At 62.0% G+C, this 22,221-nt stretch overlaps 6 protein-coding genes across 6 annotated transcripts in view; 5 read left to right on the plus strand and 1 right to left on the minus strand.

The window, feature by feature from the left end:
• Window positions 1-522: 522 nt before the first annotated feature.
• Window positions 523-2,402, plus strand: AMSG_03007 (processing peptidase beta subunit). The gene is made up of 2 exons (XM_013904895.1): window positions 523-603; window positions 966-2,402. The coding sequence occupies exon 2, from the start codon at window positions 1,232-1,234 to the stop codon at window positions 2,330-2,332; it is 1,101 nt and encodes a 366-aa protein (XP_013760349.1). The 5' UTR covers window positions 523-603; window positions 966-1,231; the 3' UTR covers window positions 2,333-2,402.
• A 239-nt stretch (window positions 2,403-2,641) lies between these two features.
• On the plus strand, window positions 2,642-5,242 carry AMSG_03008 (uncharacterized protein). The gene is made up of 2 exons (XM_013904896.1): window positions 2,642-2,803; window positions 3,252-5,242. The coding sequence occupies exons 1-2, from the start codon at window positions 2,653-2,655 to the stop codon at window positions 5,192-5,194; spliced, it is 2,094 nt and encodes a 697-aa protein (XP_013760350.1). The 5' UTR covers window positions 2,642-2,652; the 3' UTR covers window positions 5,195-5,242.
• Window positions 5,243-5,742: 500 nt separating this feature from the next.
• On the plus strand, window positions 5,743-13,065 carry AMSG_03009 (TKL protein kinase). Its single transcript, XM_013904897.1, has one exon. The coding sequence runs from the start codon at window positions 5,816-5,818 to the stop codon at window positions 12,962-12,964; it is 7,149 nt and encodes a 2,382-aa protein (XP_013760351.1). The 5' UTR covers window positions 5,743-5,815; the 3' UTR covers window positions 12,965-13,065.
• Window positions 13,066-13,829: 764 nt separating this feature from the next.
• On the minus strand, window positions 13,830-19,998 carry AMSG_03010 (uncharacterized protein; the record flags this gene model as incomplete). The annotated part of the gene is made up of 1 exon (XM_013904898.1): window positions 13,830-19,998. Exon 1 carries the CDS (start codon window positions 19,881-19,883, stop codon window positions 13,830-13,832), a length of 6,054 nt encoding a protein of 2,017 aa, XP_013760352.1. The 5' UTR covers window positions 19,884-19,998.
• A 416-nt stretch (window positions 19,999-20,414) lies between these two features.
• Window positions 20,415-21,359, plus strand: AMSG_03011 (silent information regulator protein Sir2; the record flags this gene model as incomplete). Its single annotated transcript, XM_013904899.1, has 1 exon — window positions 20,415-21,359. The coding sequence occupies one exon, from the start codon at window positions 20,415-20,417 to the stop codon at window positions 21,339-21,341; it is 927 nt and encodes a 308-aa protein (XP_013760353.1). The 3' UTR covers window positions 21,342-21,359.
• A 77-nt stretch (window positions 21,360-21,436) lies between these two features.
• The window catches only part of AMSG_03012 (uncharacterized protein), a gene marked incomplete at its 3' end in the record, with an annotated part of 1,826 nt that continues 1,041 nt past the window's right edge, over window positions 21,437-22,221 (plus strand). The window contains exon 1 of the mRNA XM_013904900.1: window positions 21,437-22,171. Coding sequence (XP_013760354.1) covers window positions 21,479-22,171 — 693 coding nt within the window. The 5' untranslated portion in view covers window positions 21,437-21,478. The remainder of the gene's footprint in view (window positions 22,172-22,221) is intronic.

A 22,221-nucleotide genomic window follows, 5' to 3' on the forward strand; every position in this document is an offset into this window, starting at 1 on the left:
TTGGTTTTTTTTCTCGGGTGTACAATTAGCAAAAATTTTTTTGGGGCAGGAATTGCCACAAACACAAGATTATTTCCCCTTTTTTGGCCTCTTTTTAAAAACACCCACACACAAATAACCCCCGTGCTGGGGGCTTCCAGCGCCCCAGAGGCCGGGGGTGGGGGGGCGGGACCGGCTCTGTTTCTGTGGTGCAACCCGCCGCCCCCCCAAGGCCCAATTTTGGGAGGGAACGCTGGGGGTTCTTTCTTCCCCCCCCAGGGCCCCCCCGCCCTAAAAGGGTAAAAAGCCCTCCCTTTTCCAAACCCGGCTTGATTTCCAAATGGGGGAGGGGGGGAGGGCCAAAACTCCCCCTCAACTAAAAAGCCACACAAGAATGGGCCAGGTAGAAGGAAGCGGGGTCCGGGTTGGTGAAAATAACGGGAATTTTCGTTCCCGGCCGGTCGATCAAATAAGGGAAGGGGGGGGGGGGGGGGGGGCTTTGGTCGCTCGGGCGGGCCGGGCTGAGCAGGGTCCAAGCTAACACCCGTCGTCAGACCGACACAGACCGCAATGGCCTCGTTTGCACGCTCGTTTGCCCCCCCGTCGGTGGCCTCCTTCCCGACTGTACGCCATCCTTTCCTCCCATGTTGTTTCCTCTCTCTCCGTACCCCCCCCCCCCCCGCCCTCCGCCCCCTACGCCTTGGCTGTGGCCGTCCACTGTGTGCGCAGCCTCGGCGGCATTTTTTGCTCCGCTTCCGGCGGGGCAGTATCAGGCCTAGCAAGCGCATAAAGAGAGGGGTCAGTCTGTAACTCTGCACAGATACGCTTCTACCTAGCGTGCATGTCTGTACCGAGTTGCACATTGTTACCTTTTCCACACCGTGTGGTAGAGGGTGCGCAAGCGGCGGCTGAAGCGTTGGCTGTGATCAGTGGCACCGTGGCCCCCTTCCCCGCCCTCCCCGCCACTCACCCCGCGTGCATTACAGTTTGGGCGGCGGCTGCTGGCGACCGCCGCACCTGCCGCGGCTGAGGTGCTTGAGGTTGCGCCGACCAAGGAGACGACGCTCTCGTCCGGGCTTCGTGTGGCCACGGAGGCGTCCGGCAGCGACACGGCGACGGTCGGGGTGTGGATCAACGCCGGCTCGAGGTTTGAGACGGACGAGAACAACGGGACTGCGCACTTTCTGGAGCACATGGCGTTCAAGGGACGTCGTCGCGGAGCCAGACGCAGCTCGAGCGCGAGGTGGAGAACATGGGCGGGCATCTGAACGCGTACACGTCGCGCGAGCAGACTGTGTACTACGCCCAGGTGCTCAAGGACGACATTCCCAAGGCTGTCGACATCCTCTCCAACATCCTCCAGGACTCGCGGCTTGACGAGGACGCGATCGAGCGTGAGCGCGGGGTCATTCTTCGTGAGGCTGAGGAGGTGGCCAAGGACACGACCGAGGTTGTGTTTGACCTCCTCCACGCCGGCGCGTACAACGGAACGCCGCTTGCGCGGACGATTCTGGGCCCGGAGGAGAACATCAAGTCGATTACCAAGGCGCATCTTGAGGACTACATTGCGACGCACTACACGGCGCCGAACATGGTTGTTGCCGCGTCGGGCGCGGTGGACCACGACGCGCTGTGCGAGCTTGTGGACAAGTCGTTTGGCTCGCTGCCGACGGCGCCGGCCGGCAAGGCCGCCGCGCCGGCGCACGTCGCGTCCGAGTTTACCGGGACCTCGGTGCAGCAGCTCGATGCCAACGTGCCGCTGGCGCACTTTGCGCTTGCGCTCGAGGGCGTCGGCTGGACGCACCCGGACTCGTTTGCGCTCATGGTGGCCCAGACCATGATCGGCTCGTGGGACCGCGCGTCCGGCGGCGGCAAGCACGTCGCGTCGCCGCTCGCCCACCTTGTGGCCAACAACGAGCTCGCCCACTCGATGAACTCGTTCCACACCGTGTACTCGGACACTGCGCTCTGGGGCGTCCACGCTGTCACCGAGCCGTCCAACCTTGACGACCTCATCTACGTCATCGAGCAGGAGTGGGTCCGCCTCTCGTTCTCGGTCGGCGACCGCGAGGTCGAGCGTGCCCGCAACCAGCTCAAGACCAACATCCTCATGCAGCTTGACGGCACCGCCGCCGTCGCCGAGGACATTGGCCGCCAGATGCTGACCTACCGCCGCCGCCTCACCCCGGCCGAGGTCTTTGCCCGTATCGACGCCGTCGACGCCGACACCATCAAGCGGGTCGCCAACGAGTACCTGTACAACAAGTCGCCCACCATTGCCGCCGTCGGCTCGCTTGACGGCATGCCCGACTACGCCCGTCTTCAGTCGTGGAACTACTGGCTCCGCGCCTAATGGTGGTCTCTCCGACCAGCTAGGCCGGACCAGAGGCCGAGGCCAGCGAGATAAAAACAACAAAAGCCCCCCCCCGCCAGCCCGGCTCTTCCTCGTTTCCCCCTCTCCCTTGCGCAACAAACAACCGCATTCCGTGAATCAACCCAATTCTACCTCGATTGTTTTCATATCGATTCATGCATTGGTTCATTTCTTTATCGATTGATTCGTTTGTTCATTTGTTCGTTCGTTGCTTTTCCTCTGCCGCCTTGTCCATTCGCTTCCCATTCCAGCCACCAACCGGACGGCGGCTGCTTGTCACACTGCACCCCTGTCGAACCATGGCCAAGAAGTCGTCCAAGGGCTCGAGGGGCTCCAAGGGCTCCAGGGACTCCAAAGGCTCCAAGGGCTCCAAGGGCAAGGGTAGCTCGTCCAAGGGCGGAAAGGGCTCCGGCGGCCGCCGCAGCTCCAAGAAGAACTCGTCCGGCAAGGGTACGTCGGACTTCGTTCCTTCAGCGTGGGCTGCCTGCGGCACTAGCCCCTCCCCCCCCTCCCTCATTGCCACAGTCCCTACCCACGGTAGCACACCTTTTGTCACCCCCCACCTACCCACACTATCTCTACTACACCGTCACCACGCCCCTATTCCTTTTCTCTTTTCTCCCATCCCTTTCCCTGCTTGCTTCAGCCTCTCGCCCGCCCCATCCCCCCCCCCCCCCCCCCCCGCCCTCTCCCCGCCCCCGCCGGTGGCGTTGTTCGTCGCAGAGCGTTTTTTTGCCCGCAATGGGCCAAAACGCCTTTCCCACCGTTCCGCCCCCCTCCTGGTGGTTCAACCACCAGCCAGCCAGCTAGCCAGCCAGCCAGCTAGCCAATCAGCTACGCCAACTCCACCGCCCTCCCCCCCCCCTCCCCTCAACTCACCATCTTCCGTTGCATGCAGTGTACGGTGGTCCCAAGTACACGCCACGGCACACGGATTGCTTCTTCCTCCTCCTGTTCATTTGCTTCCTCGTGGGAATGGTGGTGGTGTCGATTGTTGCTGTGCGCAAGGGTGACATCAACCGGCTCATTCGCGGGCGTGACATGTACGGCAACCTGTGCGGCGTGAAGAACAACGGCGACGGGCGCAACACGCTCGACCACACCTCGCGTGGGGTGCTCATCTTCCCCAACCCGGTGCGGCTGTCGGTCTCGTACTGCGCGGAGCGGTGCCCGTGCACCAAGGACTCGCCGTGCCCGAACGTCGACTTTTCGAACCCGGACTACTCGCGGCTGCTCTGCCCGTACCAGCGTGACGGGTCGCCGGTGTATGCCGGCGGACCGTCGAACCCGAGTCACATTGTGACGTTCAACACGGACGGCAAGTGCTACTGGTGGTTCAACACGCGTGAGATCATCAACCGGTGCATCCCGACCGGCTCGGAGTTCTTTGTCTCGCCCAACTCGAACTCGACGACGTCTGCCGACTCGTCGAACATTGACAACCTGCGCGACCAGACGACCAAGATTCTCGGTGACGTGAACCAGACCAAGTACTGGCTGTTCCTGCTTGCGGGCGTGGCGCTTGTGCTCGGCTTTGTGTGGCTCATCATGCTCACCCACTTTGCCGGCTTCTTTGTGTGGACGACGATTGTGCTCATCTTCCTCGCCTCGCTCGGCGTCACCATTTTCCTCGGCCTCGAGTACAAGGAGGACCGCGACGAGCAGCAGAAGCTCGAGGCGCAGGGCCGCGGGCAGGACGTGACCAACTCGGAGAAGGCGCAGAAGACGACGCTGATGGTGCTTGCGGTCATTGCCGGCATCATCACCATGGTCATCCTCGTCCTCATCTGCTTCTTCTTTAACCGCATCAAGGTCGCTGTCCGCCTCATCAAGGAGGCTGCCAAGGCTGTGGGCGAGATGAAGCTTATCATCCTCTTCCCGCTCGTCACGCTCTTCTTCCTCATTGCCGTCCTCATCTACGGCATCGCCTTCTGGCTCATCCTCGGCACCGTCGCCGACGACGTCAACGACTCGGACGGCAACTGGAAGGGCACCAAGTCGGACCGCACACTCCAGGGCATGCAGGTCTACTTTGTCTTTGGCATTTTCTGGCTCGTCGCCTTTGTCCTCGCCGCCACCGAGATGACCTTTGCCCGCACCTTTGTCCGCTGGTACTATGCGCCCAAGGGCAAGAAGGCCGGCTCGGGTGGCAAGGCCCAGGGCGTCGGTTCGTGCACCGTCTGGCGCTCGTGGGGCACCGTCATGTGGTACCACCTGGGCACTGTCGCCTTTGGCTCGTTCATCATTGCTGTCGTCATGATGATCCGCGCCGTCATCTGGTTCATCCAGCGCAACCTCGAAAAGTACAAGGGCAACGACTTTGTCGACAAGCTGCTCAAGTGCCTCGGCTGCTGCTTTGCCTACGTCCAGCGCTTCCTCGAGTTCATCAACCGCAACGCGTACATTGTGACCGCCATGATCGGCATCGGCTTCTGCGGCGCCTGCAAGCGCGCCTACCACCTCCTCACCTCGAATGCCGTCCTCCTCATCGCCGTCTCGGGCGTCGCCGAGTTCCTTCTCTTCCTCGGCAAGCTCTTCATCACCGTCTCGGTCGTCATCGTCGCCGTTCTCATTTTCCGCTCTGACGACGAGCTCAACTACTGGGCCATCCCGGTCATCCTCGCCGCCCTCATCGCTTACGCCGTCGCCACTGCCTTCCTCTCGCTCTTCTCCATCGCCATCTCGACCATCTTCCTCTGCTTCTGCAACGACATCGAGTACGCCACCATCAACGGCAAGGGCGAGGACGAGGTCTGGCCCCATGTCTCGCCTTCGCTCGACAAGTTCATCTCCGAGTTCAAGGGAGCCTCGCCCGAGGCTAAGATGGTCGACGCCAAGTAAGTGTTGACCGTCGCTGGCGGTGACCGCTGTAAATCGAGCCTCAGCCCCCCCCGTCCCCGCCCCCCGTCCGGCCTCCCCCGCTATCTGCCACTCGTGTCTGCCAACGGTGCTAATTGGCATGTGATACAGTGAGCGTTCCTGTCCTTACAAGTATACACCCGCACGTCAGCTCGGGTGTATGGTTAAAATAGAACCTTCCACACTATCTGCGCTCTCTATCTGCTCAAAACACCCGGCTCATCCACAACTTCTACCACCGCCATCCTCTTCCCTGCGTGGTGATGTCGCAGCTCCACGGCGACTCGCGGTGTCACCGAGGCAAATCAATGCCACGCCGCAACCGTGTTCAAATTGACACAAACTTAACATTGTCCGCTGAAGCTGTTATCAAACTCTGTTCACCCGCACCACCGACGCAAACTTTACCCCATACCTTCCATACCCCTCTTCCTCTGTCCCCTTTCGACGCGTGGGCCTCTGCCCCCTCCCCATCCTCCCCCTTCTCCCTGCGTTGCCTTTCTTCTCCTCGTTTGTATTTACAGCTCCCCGTCCTCCCGAGTGCCTTGCGCAAAGACATTCCTCGGTATCCTGACCTGACCTGACGGTCTTATTGTCTTAATTATGGACTCGTCGAGGCCACCACCTGCACAGGCCATGGCCAACCCCAGCTGCTCCGACGAACCTCTGTTCGTTGATGTTGAGCAGGATGCTGCCTCTGGTGCATACACAGAGTTTGCAGACACTCCGGCGCCAGACGCGCCTGTCACCCCTGCCGCAGACAGGTTCGTCCTGAACCGTTCGGCTGAGACATCGTGCGTTGCTGGCAGTACGTCGTCCAACTCGATGGGCCTCTCTGTCTCGGTCGACCTGGACGGCCTGGCCAACCTTGGCGCCTCAGATTATCACAAGGCGCTCTCGGACAATGACGCTTCGGCAACGTCGACGTCCTCAGACTCGTCGCTATCGTTGAGCGCAGAGTCGTCGTCATCATCCTCATCACATCTCGACCCCGCCTCCCGGCAAGCTTCTGGCTGCAGCACCGACAGCGTCACTTGTGGCGATGCCGACTCTGTTGACTATGAATACGAATCGGTGCCACAGCTGATGGTCTCGGCCTCGTTGATTAGCAGTGTTGCATCTGGCGTGGCGTCCAAGCCATCGAGCTCGGTATCCAGGTCGGGGACCGAGTCGCAAGACTCGGACGATGACGACGCGTCGATCTCGATCTCCTTCTCGCAACGCCTGACTGAGATCGATGACGTGTCTGCGGAGAACTCGCTCAAGGCTGTCACAGCACCGGTCGCGCCCGACCTCTCGATCGCTTCGACCGACTCGTCGATCACCCACGCACTCAACATTGGCATTTCGGTCTCGGGCCGGGTGCCTACCTCGTCATACCAGTCGCGCGCACAGTCAATGTTGGGCGCATCAGCGTGGTCCAACATCTCGTCGACGGCCATCTCGCCGTCAACCAAGTCGACAACATCCTCGTTTGCCGAGACTATTCGCTCCGCCGGCGGCAAGACGCCGCTCGAGGCAGTCGCTTGGGCAGACCTCACCATCTCTTACCAGCTCGGCTCAGGCGGCTTTGGCGAGGTATGGGGCGGGACTTGGGGCGCCACTTCGGTCGCCATCAAGCGGCTGACGCTGAAGGGCGATGGTATCCTCTCCCAGCTCAACGACCTTGTTGCTGAAGCCTCCGTCCTTGCCTCACTCTCACATCCCAACATTGTGCAAATGCTGGCCATCTGCACAGACACCGCAAATCCGGCCATTGTCACCGAGCTCATGGAGTCGGGAGATCTTTTTGAAGCTCTCTTTCCGCTCAAGAAGGCTGATCTTCGCAAAGCGCGCAAGGAGGCTAGGGGGAAGAACCCGACGTCTTCGTCAAGCTCTTCGTCGTCAAATACTCCCTCCTCAGGTGCGCCTTCGGCAAGTACCCACTCGTCAACCAAGTCGTCCTCGTGTGGCACCTCACAGTCGTCTGGCACGAACAACTCGTCGCACGGCTCATCGTCGAACAACTCGTGGTCAAACTCGGAGGGATCGACCGGTATCGTCCCGGGTCACCTCTCTGACCGTTCCAAGCTCCACATTCTCCATGGCGTCTGCTGTGGCATGGAGTACCTGCATCGCTGCGGCATCCTGCATTGTGATCTCAAGCCGCGCAACATCCTGCTCTCGCGGGCGGGATCGGTGGTCAAGGTTGCCGACTTTGGCCTCGCTCTCACGCTTGCTTCCGGCTCGGTCCGCGGCTTTGCGGGCACACCGCGGTACTCGGCGCCCGAAGTCATCATGGGCGACGCCCCGTGCCAAGCTTCGGACGTCTTCTCCTTTGGCATCCTCCTCTACGAGACCGTCACCCAGCTGCGAGCTTTCCCCAAGATCTCGCGCATCAAGAACTGCTACGCGTCGCTCCTGCCCCCAGCCGTCCTCGCTGCTGCCGAGGCTGACGAGATTGATGACTCGTTGCCCGAAGTCTACGACTCGCGCCTCTTTCGACTCACGCTCCCGATCATCATCAAGTGCATCCAACACCAACCGGACTCACGCCCGTCGTTTGCTGAGCTCGCCAGCTCGTTTGACTCGCTCATCACCCATCTTGCCACCACTGGCGAGGTCTTTCCATCGGTCCCTCCGCTGCTTCCCAACGCTGATGTTGTGGAGCGGCCACGGCTTGTTCGCTCGGTCGTCCGCAGCCTGACAGCAAGGGGTTCAGCTCCGTCTTCGGCATGCGATTCGCCCAACATCATGAGCAAGGCTCCATCCAAGACCACGAAGAAGAAGCGCCTCTTAAGGAACTCCGCGGACCGCGATGTCGTCGTGGCCACCAACAAGTCTACCAGCAGAGACCGCTTGCTAGTCTCGTCTGACTCTTCGCACGCACGCTACTCCTCCCACGGTGTCGTCGCTATCGGCGGCCCGGGCTCGGGCAAGACCTGGCTTGCCTCCACCATTGCCCATGAGCCGGAGGTTGGCGCAAAGTTTCGCGATGGCATTCACTGGCTCAGCCTCTCTTCGCTCTCGTCACTCAGTGATCTCGTCAACTCGCTCGCGCTTGAGCTTAACATCAAGCTGCGAGCCGAGCAGCTTCAGTCGCTGCGTGCCGCACGTGACGCCATCTCGTCCCGGCTTGCCGACAAAGCCCTTCTCCTTGTTCTCGACGGTCTGGTCTCAGCATCGCAACTTGCTCTCTGCCATGTCCTTGTCGACGCGCCGGACTCGAGGTACCTCGCTACCACCACACCCGACGTGGTCGACAAGCTGGTCGGTTCGAGCCTGCCAGAACTCACATCGATTGTCATTCCGGAGCTCGGGACCAGCGAGGCTCGTGCGCTGTTTGCCATTCACTCGGGCCTCTCCGCCTCCACGCTTCCCGACGTTACCACCACCATCATGACCAAGGTCGCACTCAACGCCGACGCGCTTTGCCGAATCGGCGACGTCGTGGCCCGACAGTGTGATGCAGTCTGGACTTTTGCCTCGGACTTTGTCACTGAGGCTGTGCGCGAGGGCATGACGCCACAGCGTGCTGCTGTCGCACTCGCAGTCCGCTCGCTCCACGCCATCCGCTACCGCTTCCGAGAACTTGCTGTCTTCCCCGCCGGTAAGCTCTTGCCCGTTGCGCCGCTAGTTGTCCTGTGGCGTTCGGCCGATGAGCCGCTCTACCCTGTCGACGTCGAGCTCATTCTCCGCATGCTCGCCGACAAGGGTATTTTCCACCTGGCGTACCCTTCGGCCATAGACCCGAACACCGTGGCGTGGATGCTCACGCCACCGGCAGCTGACCTCCTGGCCTGGCGCGAGGCGACGTCGCAGCAGGCCGAGGTCGCCGGCCACACTCGGATCCTGCGCGCGTACACGGCGACGCTGGCTGACCCGTTCTCGGCCAACGTCCTCTCGTTTGCCGAGTGGCGGACCGGGCCTGTCGCCACCGACGCGTACTACCGACAGAACCTGGTGCGGCACCTGCTTGCCGCGGGCCAGATCACCGCCGCTGTCAACCTCGTTGTCTCGTACTACTGGTACCGCGACGTGACCCGTGCCGAGCGCGACGACGACCCTTGGTTCTGTGCAGGCTCGGATCCCATCGCGCAGTACCTTGACGACCTCTCGCAGGTTATCAAGGCGTTGAGTGACCCAGCCATTGCCGCCATCCACATGTCGAGCTCCTCTGGCTCAGAATCTGGTACTCCCGTAGATGCCTCGCTCCTTCCGTGGCTCGCCGAGGCCGATCGTGGTGCGGCGACCCAAGAGCTGAGCAAACGGCTGGCTGCGACAAGCGACCTTGCTGACCTTACCAAGCTCCGTGAGCTGCTCAACCTTTCGCGCGGCTCGCTCAAGTCGCTCCCGAGTATGGTTTACTTTCAGCTGCTTGGCCGCATGTGGCCGGTTCCTTCGCCCGACGACGTCTCGCCAGTTGTCATGAAGTTTATCAATGACGCACTTGAGCACAAGTCCCGCGCCGAGATGATGTACGTTCCGCGCTCGGGCTTGCTTGTCGCCCACGGCGGCGGCCTCCGGGCTGCAATCCGCAGCCATCCGCACCGCATTGTGGCCATGGTTGCGGTGGGCAACTCGTACGCCGTCTCGCTCTGCGAGTCGTGCATGTGCGTGTGGGACGTGGTCGCCGGCACATGGGCCGAGCATGCCGTCGATCGGTTTGTCCCGACCTCGTTCCTCGACGACAACGGATGCGGCTCGTCTGCCAGCTCACCGCTTGTCTCGCCCTTTCCATCATCGACAAGCAACCCGTTTGCTCCTATCGACTCGGACGGCTCGTCGCACTCTCACGAGACTGACAATGGGGGCGGACTGAAGTCTGCAGCGTCGGCAGCGACCTCTTGGTCCACGCGAGTTCTCATCGCTTCGGCCGGCGAGTACTTTGCGGTGGTCACCCCGTTAGCCGCCCGCATTTACACCCTTTGCCAAACGCCGTCGGTCGACGAACCGTTTGACGACCACGCTTCTTTTATGCGTGCAGAGCAGACCGAGGCCGTCGGCGCCGCGATCATTATGATCGGCAGCGTCCCGCATCTGGTCGTCCTCACCAACGAGCCGGCACCGGCTGTCGTGCCGCAATCGCTTGTCGACGGCGCCGACGTCGGCGCCAGCCCTGTCTTACTGGACAACGCCATCGAGTACGACAGGCTGGTCACGGCGGCAGCCGCGCCGCTCGCCGCCATTTCGACGAGCACGGGCGTGATCACCGTGGTCGACTTTTCGTCCAACTTGATCCTCTTCCACGCCGCGGTTCCGCTCTCCGACGAGGACAATGGCCGCCAAACCGCGGTCACTGCGGTGGCTGTCTCACACCTCGTGCTGGTGGTCGCCACCGACTTTGGCATCTACATTTGGTCGGAGTCGGAGCTCCATCGGGCACACGGCGCGTCGATGCTTGCCAAGCACGCGACAAGCGTCGAGGTGGACCGACAAGGGACGGCGCGACTCGACGCGTGCGCACCGACGGCCTCTGTACCTATCACTGACGTATCATCGCTCTATGCTATTCCCGAGTCGATGAATGTGGTGGTCGGGCGGGCAAACGGCGAGCTGGTGGTGGTTTCGGCGATTTCGGGCCGTATGCTCGGTGCGCTCGATCTCCACTCACCGTCCTCGGTGACGAGCATGACCGCGGTCACGTACCAGAACGCCGAACTACTGGTGAGTGGTGACGCCGACGGGCTCGTGTGTGTGTGGAACGTCGCCAACGTCCTCACCCAGCTCGGGGCATCGGGACGGGCAGCGTCGGCCTCGTCGCGCGGCCTCGCACACCGATCAGAGATTACGGCCCTGACTGCCCACGGCGAGATGAATCTGGTCATTACCGGCTCGGGCGATCGTACCATCAACGTGTGTGACACCCAGTCGGGAGCAGTGCTTGATATCCTGCTCGGCCACGACGCAGCGGTTGTGGCGCTGATGTGGAGTAAGGAGAAGGTGGCCGATGGCGCCATGCTAATGAGCGTCGATCGGGGCGGCAGCGTGTGCAGCTGGCACGTCTCTCGCAGTGGTTCGCAGCGCCTCTCGCGCGGCAAGGTCCCGTTTGCGGCCGAGATCTCGACTGCTGCGCTAAGCAACCGCGGCATCATGTACCTTGGCTATGAGTCGCCCGATGCAGTCGTCGGGTACTCGGTCCAACCTGGCGCCACTCGTTCCAACCTCAGCATCAAGGCCGTCTCGCACTTGCGCGACGTGTCAGGCGCCGTCTTGGTATGCAAGCACGGGTACGTGGCTGCGCGCGGAACAGCACCGTACAACGCTACGGTCTCGATGTTCTCGGCCAAGCGTCATGTGCTTGTCTCGGAGCTCAGCGACGTCCACTTTGGCATGGTGACCTCGATCGACATCTTCCAAGTGGTGAAGCGGGTGCTTGTCGCCACAGGTGGTGCTGATCAGTCGGTGGCTGTGTGGGACGCCGTGACGGGCACCTCGCTTGTCCGAGTCGCGATCAAGCTTGGCAGCATAACCTCGCTTCGCCTGTTTGCTCTCGAACACTCCAGCTCGCTGCAGTTGGTGCTCAATTCCAGCGGCCGTCGGCCGTCGGTGGTTGTACTCGCACTACGGTCGGCGACGCCATCGGCCGCCAAGGGCAAGGACAAGGGCAAGGGCAAGGGCAAGATCAAAGGCAAGGGCAAGGGCAAGGGCAAGGGCAAGGTCAATGGTGACACGCTGGAAGACATAGCTGAGGCGACGTCTCTCCGACTCTACGCCAAGCGCATGCACCGGCTTGACGAGCCGGCTGACCGCCTGTATGTCGCCACGGAAGGGACCAGTATCGTGTTTACCATTTCCAACAAGACCTCCTACCACCGGATGGTCTCGCTGGCGTCGATCCGAGCCAAGACAGCAGCATTCAACGCCGAACACAGCGATAGCGACGGCCTTTCCATCCTGGAGTGGTTCTGGAACGACGTACGGAAAACCGACTCGGCGCGGTTGTCGGTGGCAGCGGCCAAGGTCGATGCTACGCAGCTGCTCGCCGAGTCGCGGGCGTTCCGGATCGTGGAGCATGCCGAGCTTGGGTTGTACCTCTCTCGTGAGCCTGTGGCGCTGAGAATTCTGGCTGCAAACGCGGTCTCGCTGGTGGTGGTTTCGGGAGTTGTATTTGTATGGGTTGGCCCAGAGGTGTCGCGGACGCTGTATGCGCAGGCAGCAGCCCTGGCGCGCGAGCTTTGCCTCGACGAGGACTTTAGCGGAGTGCGGTCGCGGCCGTACTTCCTCGCACCGCCGCAGCTCAAGTTTGTAACGTCGGACGCGGTCGAGCCGTTCTGCACCCAGCCACCGTACGATCGGCTGTGGCAAATCCTGGCGGCGGCGGACGCATCTGACGACTGGCGCTCAAGCCTGGCAACTCACATCGCCGACGTGCTTGCGCCTGTCGACGCTGACGCGCTCGCACGCGACATGCGCGGCGTGCTGAGCATCAAGGAGCTAGTCTTGTTTGGCAACAACGGCGATCTCGTGCTGGAGGACGTCTCGCAAGGCAAGTTCCACCTGAGCATGCTGGCGTCGGACAAGGCGTATATGGTCTCGACGGCGACGGCACTTTGGCTCTGGTTGGGCGACGCAGCGCCGACTGAAATCCGCGCCCGGGTTGTGGTTGTCTCGCGCCGAATTGCTGACGCTATGGAGCACTCGGTCGACGCCGCCCAGGAGGCGGGCTCGCTCCTGGAGAGCTTTGGCTGCAACAGGCGTCTGGCATGGCGCGACGTGCGGTTTGCCTTTGAGGGACGCGAGCCGCTTATGATGCGGCTGGCGCTGACGTAAACTATTCCGGAACCTAACCCTTAACGGCACGGTCGTTCGGACGCGTTGTCGCGCGTCTCAAAGTGAACAACTCGATGATGCTTTGATGTCCCGGTCACCGGCCAAAGCTGCGCGACGCCTGCTTGGCCTGCGGCCGACACGTAGATACCCGCCCGACGATCGGGAAGTCGAGCATGACAGAGTTGAACAAAGCGGCCGGACGGGAGAGCGGGAGGACGTCTTGCGACGGACGAGCTTACCTGTCGGCGTAGCCGCGCAAGTGGTGACACGCCATCTTGAACTGGAATCTGGACACCGCGCCCATCAACGCGTACGCGCTCTGCGCTGACGCGAGCCCACGCCCCGCCATGGCTCGTGTGGCTTTTCTCCATGACATCATCGACGCTCTCGCCGCCAGCGCAGACGCCGTCAGCTCCGCGCCGTCGCGCAAGCGGAAGCGCACCTCTGCAGCGGCTGCTCGTCATCACCATTTTTTCCAGCAAACCGCTCTGCGACGCGACTGCCTTGACTGCCGGAAGCTTCATGGTAAGCGATCGCGACCGCGGACCTTTTGCGCTGCGTGCGGCGTCCATCACTGCATCTCCGACTGTTTTCTGCTGTGGCAGCGAGTTACACATTGTACTACTCTGTTACAACAATCCATGGACGTTACGACGTCTGTGGAGCGTCGCGGAGCGCGGCTTGCGCGATGGACAGGGCTAAGTAAGACGTGCAAGCGAGTAACGCTACACTCTCGGTCGCCGATCAAGCAGTCGCTCTGCTGGCTCGACGGCTTGAGATTTCCTCGCATTTCCTGCTCTGGCCCTTGGTACTAGCACATGGCGCCAATCGGCACGGCGATCCGCGTGTACATGGCTGCTGAGGGTTATGTTTGCGGCGCGCGGCTGGCACTTGACCGGGCGCGACTCGCTCGCGATGATGCCGTGCCAGTGCGGGATGCGGGGGATGCCAGCGGCTGCCGCGCTTTGGAGGCCGGCCGACGGCCGTACGAGGTGACGATGGAACGCGATCGCGTTGAACGCGACGAGAGCGCCGCCGACGAGAGCGGGCTCGACTCGTCACTGGAGCTTGTGCTCACCGCCTGCTTCACAGTCGAGACCAACGAGTCACTCGGCTCCGAGGCAGCCTCGCTCTCGTCCGAGCTGCGACCGATGGCCTCAGCAATGGTCATCTCGACAGCATCTTGTGAGTTCAAAGAGTCGCCGAGCTTGGCGCTGCTACCATCGAGCGAGGTGCGCATGGCGATGAGCGGCGTGTAGAGGGCAGGATGCTCGAGGTCGTCGATGTGGCGGTCGACGATCGAAACAAAGATGGCGTCCCGGGTGGAGAGCTCGTCGTGTGAGAGAGGAGCACTGGGCGCGAGCTCGGACGGGGCCGTTGCCCGGCGCGCCCGGCGGCGCTTCCACACGGCAAACTGGAGCTCGCGCAGGATCGCAAAGATCAGAATGAGCACCGAGACGACAATGACGGTGGCGGCGATGGCAGCCGCCACAGCATACGTCCCACTGTTGGGGAACTTGTCGGCCCAGAAAAGCATGCCGCAGCCAAGGAGGATGATGACGGCAGCGTCGAGTCGCGTCTCGAGCTGATTGTGTAGCGGAAAGAAGAACGGCTCGTGCCGGAGCTGAAAGGCGCCAGAGATGAGGAAGATGGCGCAGAGGAGACTGAAGAGCCACACCTCGAGCTTGGAGAAGAACAGCGCGGTGGCGACGATAGCAAGGCGCTTGATAAGTAGCGCAACTTCGTACCAAAAGTATGAAGTGCGATACGACATGTAAATGGGTCCGTAGCGCATGAGCGTTCGCGGCGACGCTAGGGTTGCACGGTTGTACCACAGCACGTAGGTGAAAAAGGCCGGCATGGCGACGACGTACACAATGACGGCACCAGCGGCGAGCGGGAGCAGGATGAACCACGTTGCGTCGTAGCACGCCTCGTCGAGGTTGGCGTCGAGGTAGTACTTGCCATCGGGCAGCTTGGTGCAGTCAAAGAAGATCAGCGTCGCCCGGCAGAGAGGGATGTAAAGGAGCGGCCCAAAGGTGAAGAGCAGCCGGCCGGCAACAGCCCAACCAGAAACATGGCCGAGCTGGGCGATGCAGGGCAGGGTGGCCGGCGCGAGCTTGACAACGGCAATAAAGATGCCAGTGAGGGCGAAAAAGACAAGTGGGACAATAATGGAGAGTGCGTAGCGCATCGGGAAAGCCCGCACGGTGCAGTCGGTGGCAAATAGTGAGAGGTCGATGTTGGCGACGTTGGCGGTCTGCAGCAGCTGGATGACTGGCGGCTCCGGCCAGTTGAACGGGAGCGTGGCGAGGATGCCCAGGATCTGCAGGTACACGGTCGCGACCGAGAGCGAGTGCGGGACGAGCCTGGTCCGGACCGCCTGCGAGATGCGCCTTTGCTCGCGACCGACACCATTCGCTTCGGTGCTGAGCGAGTCGGCCTGCGCGTAGTGCTTGGCGGTGACGACAACGACGAGGAACGAGGCAGCAGCAACAACGACGATGAGAGCAACAAAGAGAGAAAAGAGCGAGACAGCCGAGTTGGGGCACTTGTCACACTGCGAGTCGGTGAGCCGGTAGTGGTCGACCGCGCAAGACTTACAAAGAAGCGAGTCGGAGGCGTACTCGGGTGCGCAGCTCGGAGTCACTCGTTCGCCGAGACAAGCACCGTCGATGGGGCACTCTGCAAACCCATACTCGCTCATACGCCCCCAGCCCGGAAGCGCGAGCGGGGAGGCCAGCTGGCCGTCACAGACGGCGCCAGCCGGGCATGCTAGACACGGGGTGTTGGAGACCCGCGCCGGGGCGTAGTACCCGGCGCGGCACATGCACTCGCCGATGGCTGATGTGTTGGTGAGGAACCGCAGCGTGTTGGCCGGGCAGTAGACGCACGCGCCGTTGTGGAAAAGGCCATCGCCGCAGTTGGGCTCGGGCATGCACGGCTGGGACGAGGTGCTGTTGGAGTAGAGGCCCGTTGCGCATGGTGCACAGAGCAGAGGCGCATCCTCTGACGAGCTCCTCCCAAAGCCTGCTGGACACGCGGTGAATGTGACGGTAAACGAGGTGGTGACCACGGCGTCTACACTGTCGCGAGCGCCGATGTCGATGCCGACGGGGGTGTCGAGCGCTGCACCGCGGCCGCGAGCTGAGAGCTCGTTGAGCGGAAAGGTGCCCGAGTAGGTGTCGAACGGAATGCCAAAGACCAGGCCCTCGATGACAATGTCTGGGTTGGACGATTGTGGCACAAGCGCGATGCGCGAGTCGACCACTGTGGTCCCCATCTCGTCGACGGCCGTCACATGGCCAGCACCGAGAACAATGCCCGAAATGACCTGCGGCGGCGTAGCTGTCACCGAAAGTACAGCCGGTGGCGAGGCCCACCCTGAGCCATAGCCTGCGGCACCGACCGACGACGTATGGCTGTGCAGTGCTGGAAGCGCCAACCACGACGGCGAGTGGCCGTTGCACACGAAAACCTCTCCGCCGGCCACGGTCGCCAATGAGGCGCCAGTGTAGTTGGCAGCAGAGAGGTCGATGAGACCGGCGCAGGCAAATGTGGCTCCTCCGTAGACGGCCGACGACGAACCGAGCGAGGCGCCAGCGCGCACCGTTACTATCGGGCCAATCAGACCACCAGGCGCGCGCCGGAGCGCTGTCGAAACCACCGAGGTTGGCAGGTAGCCCGAAGCTGCGACGGCAAGAGCGCCGCCAAAGCCGGCAAAGCTCGCATCGACAACGGTGCGATTGCCTGCCACGTCGAGGACAACGGTGTTACCGCCCTCGAGGGCGACGGTTCCACCTGCACCGAGCGGGGCCGAGTTGCCGACAAAGGCAACGTGCGTGATGGCGGCGGTCAGCGACGAGGCCGAGACAAAGAGCGCGCCACCATGACCGCTGGAGGCAACACACGAGCTCACCGAGCCGCCAGTCCAGAAGAGGGTGGGCGTGGAGGCGCCGACGAGACCAATTGCACCGCCGCCGCCGACACTGAGGGATGCGGCGAGCGCAGTGTTGCTCTCGAACCGTGAGTCTACCAGGGTAATGGTGTGATCCGAGCCGGTGACGCCGATAGCGCCACCTGCGGTGCCTGCGGTGTTGGCGGTAAAGGTGGTGTTGGTGACGGTGAGCTGGGCATTACCGCCAACGACGCTCACTGCGCCGCCGATGCCGGCATTGACCTGAAAAACCGTCGCTGCTGCCGATGAACAGCGGGAAAAGGTGCAGTGAGTGAGGGTGAGCGACGCAGAGTCAACCAGGAGCGGCGCGGAGCCGAGAGGCGACGTCGACGATGAGGCGCCGACGACCGAGATGTGGTCGAGCGTTATGCTGCTCCCGGCCGGGATGCGGAGAAAGGTTCCGCCGAGCAAAGAGCAGTCGACCACAACTTGTCTCCCGCCCTCTCCGCCCAGAACAGTGTTGTGGTGAAGCGCAAGTGCTGGGCCCGTCCGCGAGCAGCGGACAATGCGAGGCGGCAGGTTGATGCGAGGAGTGCACGACCGGATTCTAGCCAGGGCGGCGCCAACGCAGGCCATAGACGAACTGACGCCACCGCACTCGGGATGATCGTAGCGGACAGCGCTTGTGGCGCGCTGAGTGTTGCCGACCACCAGCGAGCCCGCATGCAGCAAGTGGACGCCCGACGGTGTGGCAACAACGAGGTCGACGGCGCCATTGCCGTCGATGTCGTCGGCGGCCAAGGCCGAGAGGCCCACAAGCTGGAAGCGGGACGATTCGGTGGTGAGGTTGAGATGGGCATGGAGCGGAAAGCGAGTTGCGGTCCGCGTCGACATGGCCCATGCGACCGAGCCGGAGGATACGGCGCCGTAGGCGACGTGGGCGCGGCCGTTAAACTCCATGTCGCGGACGACGGCCAGTGCTTCCGTGTTGGCAGAGTCGAGGCCAGCAACGACGACCGGGCCGCCACCAAAGCCACCAACACCGTTGTTGACTGCAAAGGCAAAGCCAGGCGCCGACGGCGACGACCAGACCAGATCAAGGGCGGTGGAACCGTCGACGTCAGCGAGATGAAGGTGCCCGACCGGGGTGGATGATGCGGTGGTGAGGACCACAGGAGCCACAAAGGTACCCGGCGCGGTGTCCGCTGCAATCATGGAGATGGTACCCGCAGCGACGGCGTACACGATGTCTTGCCTGGCGTCGGAGGTGAGGTCGGCGATGGCGGCGGCGGTGACGGTGGCGAGGCCCGTGGCAAGGTCAAGCGGTGGCGCAAACGAGGCCGAGGAGCCGGCGCCGTTGTTGAGGACGATGGCGATGCCGGTCGAGCCGACGATGAGAAGATCGACGTCATCGTCAGCGTTGAGCGAGGTCGGGATGACTGTCACAAGAGCAGGACCCACCGACGGCGGCGGCGCGAGCAAGGTGAGCGGCTCCACAAACGAGGCGAGGGCGCTCCCACCGGTGTTACGGCACCAGACAAGCGCACTTGCTCCATCTTGGAGAATGAGGTCAAGAGCAGCGTCACCGTCGAGATCAGCCAGCCGAACAGCGGCGGGGGCAAAAGAGAGCTCGACGGTGAGCGACGATGAAGGCGAAAACGTGCCGATGCCAGAGTTGAGGTACACAGAAACTGAGGAAGCTGAAGTTGCAATGAGGTCGAGGTGGGCGTCTGCGTTGACGTCACCGGTGACAACATCGAGGTGGTTGGCGGCAACAAGTGAAGAGAGCGACCAGTCGCGTGGGACGGGAAGGATTGGATACAGATTGGCGTTGGGAACCCGATCGCCTATGGTAGCAATGGCCGGATAGCCGTAGGGTCCACGCGCAAGCGGCGCCACGCCTCGACCGCCAGATGAAGGCCCTTTGGAAGGAGCACCGTACGACGATGGGTCGGCGAGAGTGGACAGCTTGGGTACGATCGAAGGCAAGTTGGAGTAGCTCCCTAGAACAAAGTCGTCCAAGCCATTGTTGTCTACATCCAAGAGGATAATCTGGTCAGTGATACGACTGCTAGAGTAGACAGCAAAAGAGGCGGTGAGGGGAAGGGCGCTCCCGTCGGCGTTGATGTAAAAAAGGATGGTCTCCGTTCTCTGACCCGCGACAATGAGGTCGATGTCCCCATCAGCATCGACATCGTGGAGAAAATGGGTGCGGACGGGCTCGGTGTGGTTGAGCACGGCGACGGTACTTGCAGTGGTGAGCGGGGCGGCGTTGGAGTATCGAACAACAATGTCAACGCTGCCGTGAAAGGTGCAGGTGACGTCGGGATATGTGTCTCCGTTGATATCGGCAGCCTTGACAAAGTAGGCCTCCTTGCCCGTGCAGACCACATGGGCGGTCCATCCGAGCGGACCGGGCGCTGGGTCCTTGAGTAGAACAACGGCCTTATCCATTTCAAAGTCGTGGTAGACCAAGTCATCTTGGCCGTCGGCGTCGATGTCGGCAAAGACAAAGTTGTTAAAGTGATTCCGGCTTGGAGAGGTTGAGTAGAGGAGAGTGCCGGTGTTTGGCGTCGGTGAGCCGCCCTGGTCCGTAAAGGAGCCATCGCCAACGCCCTTGTACCACATGAAAGCAAAGTCCGCGTACGAGTGGACAACAATGTCGATCACGCCATCGTAATCGACGTGAGCAAAGGCGACACCGTTGAAGCTGGTGATGGGAGCCGGCGGTGAGGGAGAGTAGAGATTGCTGGCAGTGTAGCCACCTGAGCCATCGGAGAGGAGCAACGTAAGAATGTTTGCATAAGTGCTTCGTGAGGCTGTGGGATATAGTAGATCTTCAAAGCCATCACCATTCACATCCATGCTCGCCACTTTGTTGCCATGTTGCTCCACGTTGGGAACCATTGGCGAAGTGGCGCCCAAGATCGAGGCCGGCCATGGTGGGGCAGGGCAATCACCTATAACGAGTTGTGCGAGGAGCGGGAGAATGATAAGAGCAGCATATACGTGAGGAGACATAGTGTACGTGTATATGTGCGTGTGTGTTTGCGTATGAGAGAAAAAGGTGGTGTGTGTGCTGCGGGTGGGCGGGAGTCGTGTGTGAGAGTGCGTGATGTACGCGTGGGTGTCGGTGTCGGCGAACATGTGGTGGAGAAATGAGTTGTGTGCCACACTTTGGCACGGGGGGGTATGGATTTGGGGAAGCAGGTAGAGGCTGAGTGAGGGAAGGTGTGAGGCTGGGCAAGGGCCTGTGGTAGCTTGTGATTCAGTCCGTGGCCCTGGCTATGGTTGTGGTTTTGGTTGTGGTTGTGATTGTGGTTGTGGCCGTGGCTGTAGCTGTGGTTGTGGTTGTGGGGTTTGCCAGGCTTCTACAGTGTGCACATCACGCTTCGCTGTCTTCCATTCGGCTCTGGCTGTGGCGTCTCCTCCTGCCAATGCGCGCTACATTTGTCGCCGTTGGTCTCCTTGCATCCATCGCAGACATTCCTTGCAGGCTGCCGACAACCTTGCGTTGGGCTCGCGGTTTGGGGTGCCATAGACAGAAACATCATGGCGATGCTGAGCAGTATAGAGGAGGCGCTAGGAGCGCTGAAGCGGGCGGCGGCGGTGTTTGTCATGGCTGGCGCGGGTATGGGGTGTGACTCGGGTCTGCCGGCCTTCCGTACACCGGATGGGTTTTGGAAGGCATATCCGCCGTTTGCGGCGCGCGGGCTGGAGTTTCACGAGGTCTCTACGCCCAAGTGGTTTGATGAGGATCCGACAATGGCATGGGGCTTCTTTGGGCATCGCCACCAGCTCTACACCGCGGCCGAGCCGCACTCGGGCTACCATCGGCTGCTGGAGCTAATAAGCGCCAAGGAACCGATCGGGGTGACCAACGGTGGCGAGGACGATGATGGCGGCGATGTGCCGCCGGGCTTTGTCTTTACCTCGAATGTGGATGGCGCCTTTGTCAAGGCTGGCTATCCGCCGCAGGCCATCGTCGAGTGCCACGGCTCGCTGGGCCACCTCCAGTGCGTGGCGCCGTGCAGCGACGCGATCTGGACAGCTCCGGATGGCTTGAGCATTGTGGTCGATGAGGATACGTTTCGGGCGGCAGAGCCGCTGCCGGCGTGCGGAGCGTGTGGCGGACTGGCGCGGCCCAACGTGCTGATGTTTGGCGACTGGCGGTGGGTCGCGGACCGAACTGAAGCGCAGGAGGAGCGCTACGCTCAGTTCCGTACTCATGTCAGGGCCCACCTTCGGATGAACCCGAGCGCGACGGTGGCGATTGTGGAGATGGGCGCGGGCAAGGCGGTGCCGACGGTCCGGCTCGAGTCTGAGGAGCTCGCTCGTGATTTTGGCGCGCGGGCAGCGCTCATCCGCATCAACCCTGCCGAGGCCGACATACCCGACATCGGCCTCGCGCGCGGCATCGAGCTCGCAATGGGAGCCAAGGCAGCGTTTGATGCGTTTGAGGCAGTCGAGCGGAGCTAGAGCCAGCCCATGATGCGATAAAAATTTCAAGAATTTTGTGGTTGGCGCCCCACCCAGCGGTTCAGCCCTGCACTCGGCCTCGGCCACGGGCCACATCTCTCTCTCTCTCCCTCCTTCAGAAACACACCAGGAACAACATGGAGTTTGGAGACGGCATCGCATCGTCGCGCGCGCGTCTGCAGCGGCTCAAGGTCCGCGGTCTGGGTCTGGTCGGCGGGCCAGCCCGAGTCCCTCTCGGTGATGCCACCAACGGCTCAGGCGAGCTGGCGGCGTCGGGTGCGTATCAGAAGTCTGCAGCAGTCATTGCCAAGGCGCGTGCGGTGCTTCAGGAGCGGAACGCTTCGATGGCGGCGGCAGCAACTGTGGCTGTGGTGGGCGAGATCGAGAATCAGAAGGAGGCTGAGGTCGAGGCTGAGGCTGAGGTCGCAGCCGAGTTGGAGGCTGAGGTCGAGGTCGAGGCAAAGATTGAGGTCGAGGCTGAGGTTGAGACTGAGGTCGAGGCCGAGTTTGCTATGGCTGATGCCATGGCGGAAGTGTTTGAGGAGATTGTGACGGCCGAGAAGGAGACGCCCAAGTTTGAGATGGGCGCCCAGATGGCCAAAGTGCTTGACGAGGTGGTTGCCAACAAGGAGGATGAGGAGCAGGAGCAGGAGGTCAAGGTCGAGCCGGTGGCGCCGCCGCGGCGAATGACGCGGGTGGAGAAGGCGCGGTTGGAGGCGCTGGCAGCGTTTGGAGGCTCATCATCGCTCGACGATGTGTTTGCCAAGGCTGAGGCACCTGCCAAGGTTGTGGAGGAGGAGCAGCAGGCTGCACCGAAGCGAATGACACGGGTGGAGAAGGCACGGCTTGAGGCGTTGGCCGCGTTTGGAGGATCGTCGCT

This window comes from Thecamonas trahens (assembly GCF_000142905.1).
Source record: "Thecamonas trahens ATCC 50062 unplaced genomic scaffold supercont1.11, whole genome shotgun sequence".
NCBI lineage: Eukaryota > Apusomonadida > Apusomonadidae > Thecamonas > Thecamonas trahens.

Coding starts and splice junctions, on each gene's coding strand:
- AMSG_03007 (XM_013904895.1), top strand. CDS start 1,232: ATGGGCGGGCATCTGAACGCGTACACGTCGCGCGAGCAGACTGTGTAC.
- AMSG_03008 (XM_013904896.1), top strand. CDS start 2,653: ATGGCCAAGAAGTCGTCCAAGGGCTCGAGGGGCTCCAAGGGCTCCAGG. Junction 2,804..3,251: donor GAAGAACTCGTCCGGCAAGG/GTACGTCGGACT, acceptor CGTTGCATGCAG/TGTACGGTGGTCCCAAGTAC.
- AMSG_03009 (XM_013904897.1), top strand. CDS start 5,816: ATGGACTCGTCGAGGCCACCACCTGCACAGGCCATGGCCAACCCCAGC.